This window comes from Cajanus cajan, chromosome 8 (genome assembly GCF_000230855.2).
Source record: "Cajanus cajan strain Asha chromosome 8, NIPB_CcT2T_4, whole genome shotgun sequence".
NCBI lineage: Eukaryota > Viridiplantae > Streptophyta > Magnoliopsida > Fabales > Fabaceae > Cajanus > Cajanus cajan.
This window is the reverse complement of record NC_138524.1, coordinates 25,748,517-25,762,942: the sequence shown is the minus strand read 5'-3', so window position 1 is coordinate 25,762,942 and position 14,426 is coordinate 25,748,517. Positions and strand designations below refer to the sequence as shown.

General features: G+C 35.8%; 2 protein-coding genes across 5 annotated transcripts; both read right to left on the bottom strand.

Annotated features, from left to right (window-relative positions):
- Positions 1–949: 949 nt before the first annotated feature.
- On the bottom strand, positions 950–14,196 carry LOC109798838 (zinc finger BED domain-containing protein RICESLEEPER 1). Of its 4 annotated transcripts, none has more exons than XM_029271391.2 (5): positions 14,039–14,196; positions 13,538–13,635; positions 10,893–12,887; positions 10,733–10,800; positions 950–1,001 (listed from the first exon to the last, which is right to left on the bottom strand). In XM_029271391.2, the coding sequence occupies exons 3-4, from the start codon at positions 12,859–12,861 to the stop codon at positions 10,748–10,750; spliced, it is 2,022 nt and encodes a 673-aa protein (XP_029127224.2). In that variant the 5' UTR covers positions 12,862–12,887; positions 13,538–13,635; positions 14,039–14,196; the 3' UTR covers positions 950–1,001; positions 10,733–10,747. The 4 variants fall into 4 exon arrangements, with proteins under 4 accessions (XP_029127224.2, XP_020214828.2, XP_020214830.2 ...); XM_020359239.3 differs by lacking the exon at positions 950–1,001 and adding an exon at positions 10,213–10,573; XM_020359241.3 differs by lacking the exon at positions 950–1,001 and adding an exon at positions 10,213–10,573 and having other exon boundaries at positions 13,538–13,656; positions 14,039–14,175.
- Positions 3,847–7,335, bottom strand: LOC145950357 (uncharacterized). The gene has a single exon (XM_083061447.1). It carries the CDS (start codon positions 7,333–7,335, stop codon positions 3,847–3,849), a length of 3,489 nt encoding a protein of 1,162 aa, XP_082917573.1.
- Positions 14,197–14,426: the final 230 nt, after the last annotated feature.

Here is a 14,426-nt window from a genome sequence, read left to right as displayed (position 1 = left end):
ACTTCATAACTATAGACATCCTTCATTCAGCTTTACAAAAATAGTCATCTTGATAACTTTAAATCAACTCAATACAACTTAACAACTTTAAACGACTTTACAACAATAAACTACTTCAACTTATTCATCTTGACTTATTAATAATTAAACAATAGACAACATGTAAACAACTTAGTTTCATCAAAACATATAAACAACTTAAGCCAATAACTACTCAACTTATCTTCATCAAGAAACTTTACAACCTTATAAACAACTTCAACAATATTAATCATCTTTCATAAACAATTGAAACAACTTTACAACATAAACAACTTATATATCACAACATCATCAACAATATCATATATCTGACATATAATTGATCAACACACAACTCGTAAACAACTTCAACAACATACAAAATATTCAACACATAATGCAACTCAACCAACATGTTTAAAAATTCATCTATCATGCCAACTTACACAAATAAACAACATAAATCAACTTAAGAACCCAAAATAACTTTCAACTTAACCAAATCACTTATTGTGAAATGACATCCTTCACATAAAACAACATATATGAAGTTATACTACTCCTATCCACTCATCCTTATCTCATATGAAAGACAAGAAGATTTCATACAATTCTCATGAGAACATCAAGTCTTAATTTCATCATCTACCTTGTTAAAAAATGTAAAAACCATAACAGATAGCCTAAATCCTAATAGCTTGACCTTTGCTCACTAAAAAGGTCATAACTGGAGTTATAGACCTCTTTTTTGGGTGATTCTAGGCCATTGGAAAGCTAACATCCAAGGCTACAACTTTCATGAAGACAACAAAGTCTAATTTGGAAAGCACCCAACCACTCGGCGCCTCCCAAAGCACTCAGCGCTTTGCCTCTAAGGATTCTCCCCTGTCACGTAGCCTCCAAAGGGCTCAACCCTTTAAAATGGCTCAGTTGTTTGATGATAGAGGGCATCATGTTCTTCACCATTTTTGAACTACAACCTGCACTCAAAATTTTCAACACATGCAACCACCTCCAAACACTTACAACTATATCAAATAGCTAAAAGCAACTCAGAACAACAACATGCAACTATAGGATCATCGCAAATCATCACTTTTCTATTCCAACCCAAAACCCATTTTAACTTCAATCCGCACTCAACAACTCAACTATTTCAAGGAAAAATAAATGTATGAAGCTTCCCTAACCTCAGAAGAAGGAGAATCCGACTCCAAGCTAAAGAGAAAGGAGAAGAAGAAGTGTCCGCATGACTCTAAGATTGAGGAATGACTACAAAACTTCAACGACTTCCTTGCACTCCTAAGGTTCAGCAACTTGCAAATGAGACCAACAATGTATCAATTTCAGCTAAAGAGTGAAGAGTGAAGGAAATAGGGGGATTTAGTCCATTTAAGGTTCAAAGAGGAAGAAGGAATGAAGAAAGGGAAGGAATAGAAATGAGAGGGGAAGGAGCAACATATGCAAGTCTTACATATTTTAGTCAACAAACAACTTCATTGTTACTCAATACTCATTGAACTTCATTCTTGGATTCAACATTCTTAGAGTCACGTGTCGATTATTGTGACTAATTAATGAGTGTTGATCATCTTCCCCTCAATGATTTAGTATATGTTGACACAATTTTTTTTTACTCTCTTTATGAAAGAATTTGCAAAATTTTGTTATTTTTATATCATCATATTTTATATCATATATTATATTAATTTATAATTTTTTATATCATCATATATTATATTAATTTATAATTTTTTATATCATCATATTTTATATCATATATTATATTAATTTGACATTTTTCTACTCTAAATGTAAAAGTGATATATATTATTATATCTTATTAAAATTTAAACTTAAATATTATAATTAATTTTTACATGCACTTTAAAGAAATAAAAATAATGCTTTTATTTTAATTTTAGTATTATAAAATTAGAATATTATACTTATATAATATTATTTTATGTATTATTTAAATAATTATTATTTTATTAATATTAATTTAATCACAGTTCAATTATGATTAAATTATTAAATTTTGAATTAATATCTTGATCGATTCGATGAATTATTCAATTTAAAAATATTGATAAAGATATATAAGAAGATAAAATAAAACTAACATTAATTGATTTGTGTGTTTTTCTCTTTCCAAAGGTGAAACTCATTGTGTTTGTTCACAACTTTTTCCTGTATTACATGAGTGATCTTGTGATAGATGAGTGAAAGAGAATTAGGGCTACACTAGTACTACTAAGAAGAAAATAAACTCAGGAAATTCATTCATGCCCTTCTCCATGATAAACACTACAATATATATGTAAAATAACCATGTAATCTATCCCTACACGTGTAGGACTAGCAATTATTAAAAGTCAAATAAAACCTTAATAACTAGACATAGTCTCTCATCCAACAAGGTTTGGATATGACACGTTTGGGCCTATTCACTTTTGGGCTTGGGCTATTTGGTTCTCTATCATTTCCGACCCGTTCACAAGGGACCTTGTCCTCAAGGTCATGACGTGGCAGCTGCGGGTAAGTGGAGGGAGGAATGGCACAGATCATTGAAGAATTGGACGACGGAGATGTATTTGTGTTTCTTGGTACCAAATCCAACGAAGAAACATGAAGTGGTGGTTGCACGTGGACTTCCTTGGTGGGAGACATTGATGGGACAACATTAAAGTTGGTTGGTGGATCCGTTGGCAAAATTGAAGCCGTAGGATTAAGGGTCGATGGTGTAGATGAATTTGACGAAGGAAAAACATTATGACCACCCTTGAAAAGTGAATGGTCTTCTTCATTATCAAACGAAAGCAGTGGAAGAGGCTTGTAATGTTCCAGAGGACTTGAGCCATGGTATGGACGAAGCTTAGAAATATGGACTACGGAATGGATGCGAGATGAAGATGGAAGATCAAGATCATACGCCACCTGTCCGATGCGGCGTCGCACCTGAAAAGGACCATAAAAACGCTTTGCCAACTTTGCTGAAGAACGACGAGAAATCGAAGCTTGACGGTAAGGCTGGAGTTTCAAAAGCACCCAATCTCCCACTTGAAAGGTAAAATCCTGGCGACTCTGATCGGCATAAGCTTTCATTCTTTGTCGAGTGCGATGTAAGTTAGCCTTAATAATGCTAATAATGTGTTTGTGCTCACGTAGAATAGCTGCAACTGAGGTGGGAGCGGACAAACTAGGAATGAAGTCCACCGTGGAAGGCGGAGGCCGGCCATAAAGAACATGGTATGGAGTGGTTCCAATACTAGTGTGGAGGGTGGTATTGTGCCAGTACTCAGCCAGATGCAAAAACTTATACCAAGAGCGAGGCAGATCACTAGCAAAACAGCGCAAATATGCCTCCAAACTACGGTTCAACACTTCTGTTTGGCCATCCGTCTAAGGGTGGTATGCCGAACTAAATCGCAATGTTGTACCTTGAGCACGAAAAAGGGTCTTCCAGAAAGTGCTGATAAAGATTGGATCTCTATCAGAAACAATGGACCTACAAATTTCCACCGAAAATCGCTGGGCTAACTGAGGAGCACTAAACTTTGTTGGCAATGCGAGGAAGAGAGCATATTTACTTAATCTGTCACACAACACCCAAATAGTGGTGTGGCCAAAGGAACTAGGTAAGTGGGTCACGAAATCCATGGTGATGTCCTCCCAAACTCTGTTGGGGCTGGTTAAAGGTTGAAGTAATCCCAATGGTTTTTTTTGTAGGGTATTTATTATGTTGGCACTCAAGACAGTGACGAATGAATTGGCGAACATCTACAGCCATGGAGGGCCAATAGAAGGATGCAGTCAGGCGACTCAATGTGGGCTTAACACCAGAATGACCAGCCACGGGGTAGCATGAAACTCCAAAAGCAGCTTACGACGAAAATCAGCAACATTAGGAACAAATAACCTGCCCTTAAAAAACAACAAGCCATTCTGGAAGGTATATATGTCTCTACCCTTAGGATCATTCAACAATTTATTTTTAATTTCCATGCCATCAGGATCAGTAACAAAATATGTCTTCCATTCTGCAATAAAAGGAACCACCGGGTTGGAAACAGCTAACACCAACAATGCAGGAGGGTCAGGCCTAGACAAAGCATCAGCAGCAAGATTGTGCTTCCCAAGACGATAAAAAATATCAAAATCAAAACCAAGAAACTTGGTGGCCCACTTCTGCTGGGCTGGAGTGTGAATAGCTTGAGAGAGTAAGTTTTTTAAACTTTGTTGATCAGTAATAATTTGAAAGTGATGCCCAATTAAATATTGTCGCCATTTCTTTATCGCCTCAGTAACTGCAAACATCTCTCTCACATATACTAATTCAGATTGCATCTTTGGACAGAGTTTCTTGCTAAAAAAGGCTATTGGGTGGCCCTTTTGAGATAAAACAGCGCCAATGGCAGTTGCAGAAGCATCAGTTTCCACCACAAAGGAAGAAGTAAAATCAGGGAGAGCCAAGACTGGAGTAGAAGTAATTCGGGATTTCAATTGTGTAAAAGCTTGTTGAGCACTTGTATTCCAATTGAATTGAGTAGCTTTTAGGAGATCGGTGAGGGGAGTGGAGATGGCTGCATAACCGCAAATAAACCTCCTATAAAAACCGGTAAGACCCAAAAATCCTCTTAATGCCGTGAGAGAACGAGGCTCTGGCCAATCTAGGATAGCTTGTATTTTTTCAGGGTCAGGATGAACCCCCTGTCTAGAAATAACATGACCTAAATAAGCAACCGCTGTAACACCAAAAACGCACTTAGGTAACTTGGCGTAAAATTGATTAGAATGTAGGAGCTGCAAAATAGAACGAAGGTGAGTGACATGTGCAGAAAATGATTCACTATAGACCAATATGTCATCAAAAAAAACCAAAACAAATTTTCGCAAAAACGGTCTTAGTAAATCATTCATTGCAGATTGGAAAGTTGACGGGGCATTGGAAAGCCCAAATGGCATCACTAGAAATTCATAGTGGCCATCAAAAGTACGGAAAGCAGTTTTATGAGTATCTGATGGAATAACTCGAATTTGGTGGTAACCTAAGCGTAGATCAATCTTAGAAAATACTCGTGCTGCCCCTAATTCATCTAACAACTCATCTATTGTAGGGATTGGAAATCGATCCCGAACTGTAATGGCATTTAATGCTCGATAATCCACACAAAAGCGCCATGTGTCATCTTTTTTTTTAACAAGAATAACAGGGGATGAAAAGGGGCTAATGCTAGGAGTAATAATGCCTTCCTGTAACATATTTGAGATAAGGGTAGTCATGATGGATTTCTGAGAATGTGGGTAACGATATGGTCGAATATTAACTGGGGTAGAATTTGGTAGTAAGGGTATGTGGTGGTCATGAGGGCGAACTGGAGGTAAACCTTTAGGTGGTTGGAAAATATTATCAAGGTAATTTAGCAAATTGGTAAGTTGGGAAGAAAAAAATGGTGGTGGAGGCTCAGTCTCTAGGGTAGGAATGGTAATATTGGGAGGACAGTAGGGTGAATGTGGTTGGGCCATGGTGAGGTAATGAAATGAAGCCACAGAATTTTGATGTATAAGGGAACGAAGCTGGTGGAAGGAAGTGGGCGAGGGGTTATGGAAGGGTTCACCTGTGAGGGTGATGGGTTTCTTTTGATGAGTGAAAGTGATGGAAGGAATTGAAAAATCGGCCATGATAGGTCCCAACAAACGTAACCAAGCAAGACCCAAAACAACATCAGCACCTTCAATTGGTAAGATGTATAACGGAACAGGAAAACTAGTTTGGTGAAATGAAATTGGAACATTGGGACAATAATGTGTACAGGAAATGTGGTCACCATTTCCCACCATAACCTTGAAGGGTTGTGTAGGAACAGATGGAAGCTGAAGAAAATTGGCAATGCGTGGTTGTATAATATTGTGGGAGCTACCCGTATCAATCAAAACCACCACTGAAAAGCCTTGAATGTGACCCCGAAACTTGAGGGTTTGCGATGATGGAGACCCTGTAAGTGCATGGCTGGAAAGTTGAAAGTGGATGGCTGGGGAGACCTGTTCCGTCTCAAGTTGGTCTTGTAATTGATCTGCAATTTCTAGCCCAGGATTAGGCTCCTCATCACACAAAAGTAACAAAAATTGGGGTTTGTTGCATTTATGGCCTGGGTAGAATTTCTCATCACAATTGTAACAAAGGCCAGCAGCACGGCGTTCCTGAATTTGTTGAGTATTAAGGCGCTTGATGGGTAAGGATGAGGAAGACGTAGAAATGGATGATTTGAGTGTGGAGGCTTGTGAAACACTAATAGATGGGGCGGTCTGATTATGGCGGGTGGATGGGTTTGTCGGAGATGGATTGGTACGATGTGGACGTGACATGGAATCTTGAAGTTTAGCCTTAATTAATTTAGCCAACCCAATAGCTTGCGAAACAGATTGGGGCCTTAGGATTGCTAACTCATTTTTTATCTCAGGAATTAACCCTGAAATAAAACTATTCATAAATGCAACAGGAGGCAACCCACAAACTTGGTTACTTAACTTTTCAAAAGCAGATTGGTACTTAGAAACCGTACCTACTTGTTTCAGTTTGAACAATTCCGCTTGATGGTTCTCGTAAGAAGAGGGGCCAAAACGGAGCTGTAAAGCTCTACTGAAAGAAGTCCAATCTCCCAATTGATTGTTATTGAACATCCATTTGAACCAGCTAAGTGCCTCTCCTTTCATGTAAAAAGCGGATATAGAAACACGTTGTTCCCACGGAATCTGATAAAACATGAAGTATTGATCTGCTTGGAACAACCAATCCAAGGGCTCGAGACCGTCAAATTGATTCAATTGTAATTTGGGTGGACGAAGTGCATGCGGAAAAGGATAAGGAGATGGGTGAGGAACAGTGGGAATAAAGGGTGGTGGGCCCGAACTTGAAATAGGGGATGTAAAGGGGCCAGAGGTGTCAAAAGGTGGAGGAAGGTTTTGGGTAGTAATAATAGGGGCAGTGTATAAAAGATTTGTACTGGGAAGGGTTTGTGAAGGTTGGGATAATGATGGTGGTATGAAGGGCGGATGATAATGTGAAAAGGTGGGGGAAGAAGGGATAAAGGCATTTTGGGTATGGGAGAAAGGAAGGGATGAAGGGTTTGGTTGGGTAGGGTTTGATATACGATCTACCATAGAACCAATCACGGATGTCAATGAATCATGTCGTGTATCATGGATAAGGGTTTGTTGTTCAATTTGAGATTGAAGAGCACTGATTTGGGCAGATAAAGCAGAAATAACATCATCACCTTGTTTGGAGTCCGCATCTTTTTTTGGAGGCATGAAGAACGACGATGAAAGCACCAAATGATAAATGAGTGAAAGAGAATTAGGGCTACACTAGTACTACTAAGAAGAAAATAAACTCAGGAAATTCATTCATGCCCTTCTCCATGATAAACACTACAATATATATGTAAAATAACCATGTAATCTATCCCTACACGTGTAGGACTAGCAATTATTAAAAGCCAAATAAAACCTTAATAACTAGACATAATCTCTCATCCAACAAGGTTTGGATATGACACGTTTGGGCCTATTCACTTTTGGGCTTGGGCTATTTGGTTCTCTATCATCTTGTTGCAAAATATAGAACAAGTATGGCAACAGTTCCGAAAAACAAGATCAACGTGAACGAGATAAAAACAATTGGGAAGTGGACTTTCTTCTCAACAAAAAATAAAAGAAAAACTTGGTCAAATAGTAACGAACTCATAGTATTAAAAGATTAAATAAAATATCACTGTAACACTTTAAAGGAATAAGGAACTTTACAAAACTGTAAAAGTGAAAACAAAACATTTAATTATCATGAGTTCCCATCATTGATGAATCATATGAATGATAATGTTTAATAGGTTGTCATTCTTTACCTCTATATAAACATTTTCAATTAGTTATACATATTAGCTTCTTTAAAACAATTTATTATTTATTATGACCACCGATGTTCATTTTTTGCCACAGCAAAAACAAAATTTAGGAAATGATAACTCAATCTCATTACTAGCAATATCTAAAGTAATAATTTTTATTTTCATCATAAATATTTTATAAAAAGGAATTTTAATTTACAATCAAATTTTCTCTTTAAGATTGTTGTGACTAATTGATGAATTTTAAAAAAGTTCTTTCAAGTTTTAGAAATAGAAAGAATATAATTATGTATCAAAATAAATAATTTTGGTAATCATCATAAAAAATTTGATAAATATTTTTCATGGTAAAGAGGTGGAAGATAAAAAAAAAAACAAAAAAAACAAAAAAGGGGAGAGGGTCTCTACCACCAAAATTACTCTCAACAACTATGTATGATAAAAACATCTTTTTAAATTTCTTATAATTATACGGTCTTAATTTTGATTTTGTGATAGTGTTAAAGCAACTAATGTACCAAATTTTATTTATAGACATGATTCATACAGTATTTTAATGATATTGTATAACTTTTATTGACTAAATATTATTTTAATATAAATAACATTATTTTAAAACAGATGACAATTAAATATGAGAGCACTGGGTTGACTCCCGTATCCCAAGAAAACCTTTAATCACTAAGTCAAAAAATTTCATTACCTAAAGTTAACAAATTTACCAGATAACTAATGACAAGGATAAAAAAAAAATTGTTCATATAGAAAATAAAATATAGAAATAAGATATAATTTAAAACTTTCTTTTATTAATTCAAGAGTTTCACTATCTTCACTTATATGAAAAATATATAATCTAATCAATCTTTGAATAAAAATCAGTGAAATATAGAAATGTGAGAAGTCCCACAAATAATCAGTAAAAATCTAATATTAAAATTTAGTTGTTTGAAACTCACCTTTCAAGTAATTTTTGTCGTGGTGGACTTTCTTAGTTCAGATATTAATTTAATTGCATAGTTTACATGTAGTTAATTAATATGATAAAACAAATTCCATATTTTGAATAAATTAAAAAGGTGTTTAAAGAGTACAAAATTAAAAATTAAAAGAACAAAATGAATCTTTTAAAAGACAAATGTTCAAAATAATTTTTTATGATAAAATAAAAGACAAAAAAAAAATTGAACTAAATTTTAAGTGATATGATTTTATATATATAAGATGCAAGTGACTCTAGTCTCTAGTCTAAACCCTCACAAAATACACCCTAAACCAACCCAAAGTTGGGTGGACTGAACACAATGCCAAGTCCGACTATAATTCCAACGACAGTTTTACTTTTGTTCGATAGTTTTAAGACGGTCGGAGGCCCACAACAAACAAAACTAAAATGTAGCAAATCTAGGGAGAGAAAGGCTCGTAATAGTATGGAATCCAACATCAGTATCATGTGCCATATTGGCTAAGCAATCAGCAAACAAGTTCACCTCACAATAGGCATCTGAAATTTTGATAGTCCAAGACTTATTCTTTTTCCAATGAGAGGATGATTAGTGTTGCATCCCTAGCGAATAAGATTGACAGCAACCAGATAGTCACATTCAAACCAAACAAAATTCATATTATTGGACTGAGCCATTTGAAGAGCTGAAAGCACACCCCAAAGCTCAGCTACTATAGAGTTTGATGATAAAAGGTTCCTTTGAAATCCACCTAACCATTGCCCATTATGGTTCCTAAAAACACCAGCACATTGATATTTTTTCTAATAACAAATTTTCTTGGATCAACTAATTCTATTCCTTCAAACTATTTTGTGAAGAAAATTGCATAAATCAATTGATTCTATTCCTTCAAACTTTTTTGGGGAAAGAAAATTACGGAAGTGAAAAATTGAAAAATTGAAAAATTGTTGCCCGTTAGTGTTATACTAAATGAGTAAATGATTTAGATTATACTTGAAAGTTAAATGAATAGTCCGGTTTATTTACATGTTCTAATGAAAACAGTATAATAATAATAATAAATTATCAAATTTTTTACACTTATTTTAGTTAATCAAATTTTTTACACTTATTTTAATTAAGCCTTCAAAACAGTGACACGTGAACATTCTTCTACAATTTCTAAAACATTATGTGCATGTAGGCTATTTATTTAATATTAGAAAGAATACCTATATGTAATTGTTTGATATGGAAATTTAATGACAATATGATCTAAGTTTTGGTGTAAATTGTAGATAAATTAAAATCTTCACTTGATAGAGGGGATGTAATGACAGTTAAAACCATGCCACCATGAAGATCTTCATTCGTTAAGATCATTCATTTTGTGCAACCTTATTGTATGAACAGTGAAGCAAAAGAAAACTTTCAGGCAAGGAGCGATTTTGATATCAAGGGCATGCAACCCTCTATACAAAATCAGATTCAGCCTAATGCTAGTCCAATGAAAACATCTAACGGAAAAGAGATCTATAAATATAAATTTAAAAAAAAAAAAATCTACATTGTTGTTCTAAAGAATATACAAGTGCATCTTCACAGAATATTTGCAAGCTAGATCACTTCCCAGCTATAAATGACACAGGGAACAAAGGAAAACTTGAGAATTCTAAGATGCTTCTTCAATAAGACCTGACATTATTAAAAAAATGGTAATGATTATTCATGAACTGGTAACCGACCCATCACCCTTGAAACACAAGCACATACCAAAAATAAGTAGAAAGCAAAATGCTCAACAATGAAATGCGGAGAGATTAGGAACATGACACAAGTTTTACAGAAGCATACCTTGAAAAAGTAACTTCATTCGATGAGAAGAGGTACAGCAGAGTGGATTGGGGATGGATTTAGTATATCTGATAAGAGTCAGAGTAAAAATAATGCATCAGAATAAGCAATAAATCAACATTATTCTACAGGTGGAAAAAGGCAGAAGATAACTAGGTACCTCCAGATTCATTTCTGAGCCAATCTTGAGTGCATATTAAAGCCTCACGTGTATCTGGGTTTAGTGAACTACGAGAAGAATCTAGCACTCTGCCCCCAGTGCTAAATGCCAATTCCGGTGCCAGAGTTGACATTGGAGTACCTAGAACATCACGTGCCATCATAGACAAAATTGGGTACCTTGGCATGTGGACTTTCCACCAGTTCAATATGTTAAAATCAGAATTACGAGGAAAGATTGGTTCCTCTAAATACTTGTCTAAGTCTGAAGTCATAGACTGACTCTGTGATGTCTCGTGAAGGAATCTGTCAAAGCCTTTTAACCTATCTCTAGAACTACAACTAGTACTAGGTAAACTGCTGCCAGGCAAGGCTGAGCCTTGATCAATCATAGTTGAACAGATGGAATACGCATTAAAAAGCTCTTTGATACCATCAGAAACTTCCTTGATACGCTCCAGAGCAGTGCTGCCATAAATTAGGGAGTAGTAGTACTCAACCAACTTCATCTTGAACCGGGGATCTAGGACTGCAGCTACAGCTAAAGCCAAACTACACTTGTTCCAGTACTTGTCAAATTTGGCTTTCATCTTCAAAGCCATGGGACTAAGAAAATTATCTGAACTTCTGCACCAGTCAATTAATTGAATATGGACATCACAAATCTCAGGGAAATATATATTAGCTGTAGGAAATTTGTTGCCTGAAAATACATTGGTAATTTCAACTAAAAGTTTTAAGTATCCAGTAACAGAACTAGCCCATTCCCACTCCTCATCAGTTAGAGTTGATGAATAGGAGGGATCATGTTCTTGGAAGAGAGAGAAAGCACTGCGGTATTCTAGCGCAGTTTCCAGCATGAGATATGTAGACTTCCACTGAACTGGAAAATCAAGAAATAAGAGCTTCTGAGTGTTAATCCTAGCATGTTGAGCAATTTCATTAAATTTTCCTTGCAATACTTGCGAACTTCTAATATATCTTATGCTCTCTCGAATCTTTTGGATCACCTCATGTAATGCATCCATGGCATCTTGAGCAATGGAATTTATGAGATGTGCTGCAGAGCGTATGTCAAGTAATTGTCGAGTACTTAAAAAAGGCCTTTTCTCAGAAACTCGCTCCTTGATTCTAAGAGTGATGTCATCATCGATGGAACAATCATCAAGTGTCAAGGCAAAAAGCTTGCAGTCAATATCCCATTCATTGAGACATTTGATAATCACTTCTGGAAGTAAGTCTTCAGTATGAGAAGAATCAAGTGTGACAAAGTTCAGGATTTTCTTCTGTAATGTCCATTCCTCATCAATATAATGAGCAGATAGACACAAATACGAGGAATTTTCTGTTGACAACCACATTTCGATAGACAGATTAATCCTACCATGTAGTCTGTTTATCATATCAAATACTTTCTCCTTCTCCCTCCTGTAGATTTCCATACAAGAAATCTCTACAGAACTGTTTGGAAGAAATTCAAAGAGAGGCTGGAGGTTCTTCACAAAGACCTTGAATCCTACTTGTTCAACCAAGCTCAATGGGTATCCATGTAATATGATCATGCGTGCAAGATCAAGTTGACTCCTTTCCTGATCAAATTTACTACTTCCAAAGTTAATGATTTCATCTTTTTTATGCTCCTGTTCAAACTTGATGATTGTTGGCTTTATATATTCTTCTTTCCTCTGACCTTCATCAAAACTAATGTTTGCTAGGCTGATGGTATTGTCTTTCTTCCTTCTTTTTGCCGCAAGCAGTTGAGATACATCAAAGTTTGATCTTTTCAGACATCGCATCAAGTGATTTCTCAAATGAGTAGTTCCACTGTTACTTGATCCACTAAGTTTCTTTTTACAATGCACACAGACAGCATAGCAGATGTCAGCCTTTCTAACCCTTTCAAAGTGATTCCAGACGACAGATGTCAGCCTTTTGGATTTCTTAGTACCTGAATCATTTGATATTTCCATCACATAGGCTTCAGATTACCAACACTCTGCACATCACACAAAACTAAGTGATAAGTCCATCACCCAAAAAATTGCAGGACAAAAAACTCACAAATTCTAAATTTGTTAAATAGCAAAGTATTTGAGGATGACTGGGTAGAATAAAATCAAATGGCTGGTGCCCGTGCCACCCTCCTCTAAAAGGAGCAACTCTGCACAAGGCTCAGACCAAGTGGGGTTTGGGGAGAGTAAATATACACATTCTTCTTACCACACAAGCAAACTGTTTCTAGGTTCAAACTCTTGATTTCCATGTCATAAACTAGCAACCCAGCAACCTTGCTGTTGTGCCAAGGCTCGGCCTCACCCTTCTTTGAATAAGGTAAAAGAAAATGCTACGAACACATTTTCATCAGTTAAAATTTACTGAAAATGATATTTTTTTGCGGGTCTCACATGTTATGTATTGATGATTTTATAGTTTTCAATAAATTTTAACTAATAGAAAAGTGTGTCAGAAAGAGTGTTTCTAACACTCTTCCAGGGAAAACAAATGAGGGACAAAGACATAGAGGGATAAAACTTAGGCTTTAATTCCCTCACCCAAAATTTTGCAAAATTTAGAAAGGCAAGACCACAAGAGTTTAAAATCCTGAACCAGTTACAGTACTGCTAGGTTTTAAATTGCAAAACATACCACGGGATGTTGCAGAGTCTCAAATCTCAATCATCTCAATTACGGCTGTTTGCAGCCACATCAGGCTATGATCACAGACCACATCAGCCGCAATTAGCCTACATGAGTCCACAACACAACTGTGATGATGATCACAATTACAACCACAATTTAAACCCTACTCAAATTAAATACAACCATAAATCTCATTCTTGACATACTCAGCAAAATACAGCAAGAGCCCGAGTTTAGATCAGTTTAGATCAGAATCTTGACATATCTTAATTCAAACTAACATAACCTTTAAATAAAAAAAAAAAAACAAAGCCACAGTCAATTGAAGAAAAAATAAAATAACACAAAATTTTGTCATGTCTGCAACAAGACTCTCGAAATCAAAGAAAAATTTTGCAAATTTCTTTTGCAATTTAGATGACAAATTGAACCATGAAAAGACGCAATTGAAGGTTCAGAGAAAAGGGGAAAATGAAAGTTGAAATGAAGAGAGAGAAAGAATCTTACTTAGAGAGAGAGAGAGGGTAGTGGTTGCGGTGGGTGTTTGAGTCCGATCGGAGGGTCCAGAGAAAATGATAGGGTTTGAAGAGAAGAGAAAGGAGAGAGACAGAAAACCCGAAGAGGATATGTTTGGACTCGGATCCGATTCGATACAAATTGGGTGTTGGTGAAAGAGAGGAGAAAAACTGGTGGGTGGGTGGGTCAAATCTCGGGTTCGGGTGCTTTGTTTTCTGTTTCGGGTTGGGTTGTTGTTGATTTTGGTTGGTTGGATAGGAAAATGCAGATGTGTAATTAATTGGTCGCTGTAATTAGACTATTGCATCCTTTTAAAAAAATATTATAAAAGAAAAGAAATATACAATGTATACTTATATTTAAAAATATAATTTTTCAG

What these genes read in the sequence shown, in the direction of transcription:
- LOC145950357 (XM_083061447.1), bottom strand. Translation starts at nt 7,335, where the DNA reads ATGCCTCCAAAAAAAGATGCGGACTCCAAACAAGGTGATGATGTTATT.
- LOC109798838 (XM_029271391.2), bottom strand. Translation starts at nt 12,861, where the DNA reads ATGGAAATATCAAATGATTCAGGTACTAAGAAATCCAAAAGGCTGACA. An exon ending in GCTCAGAAATGAATCTGGAG is followed by an intron (nt 10,801 to 10,892) that starts GTACCTAGTTAT and finishes GACTCTTATCAG; the next exon opens with ATATACTAAATCCATCCCCA.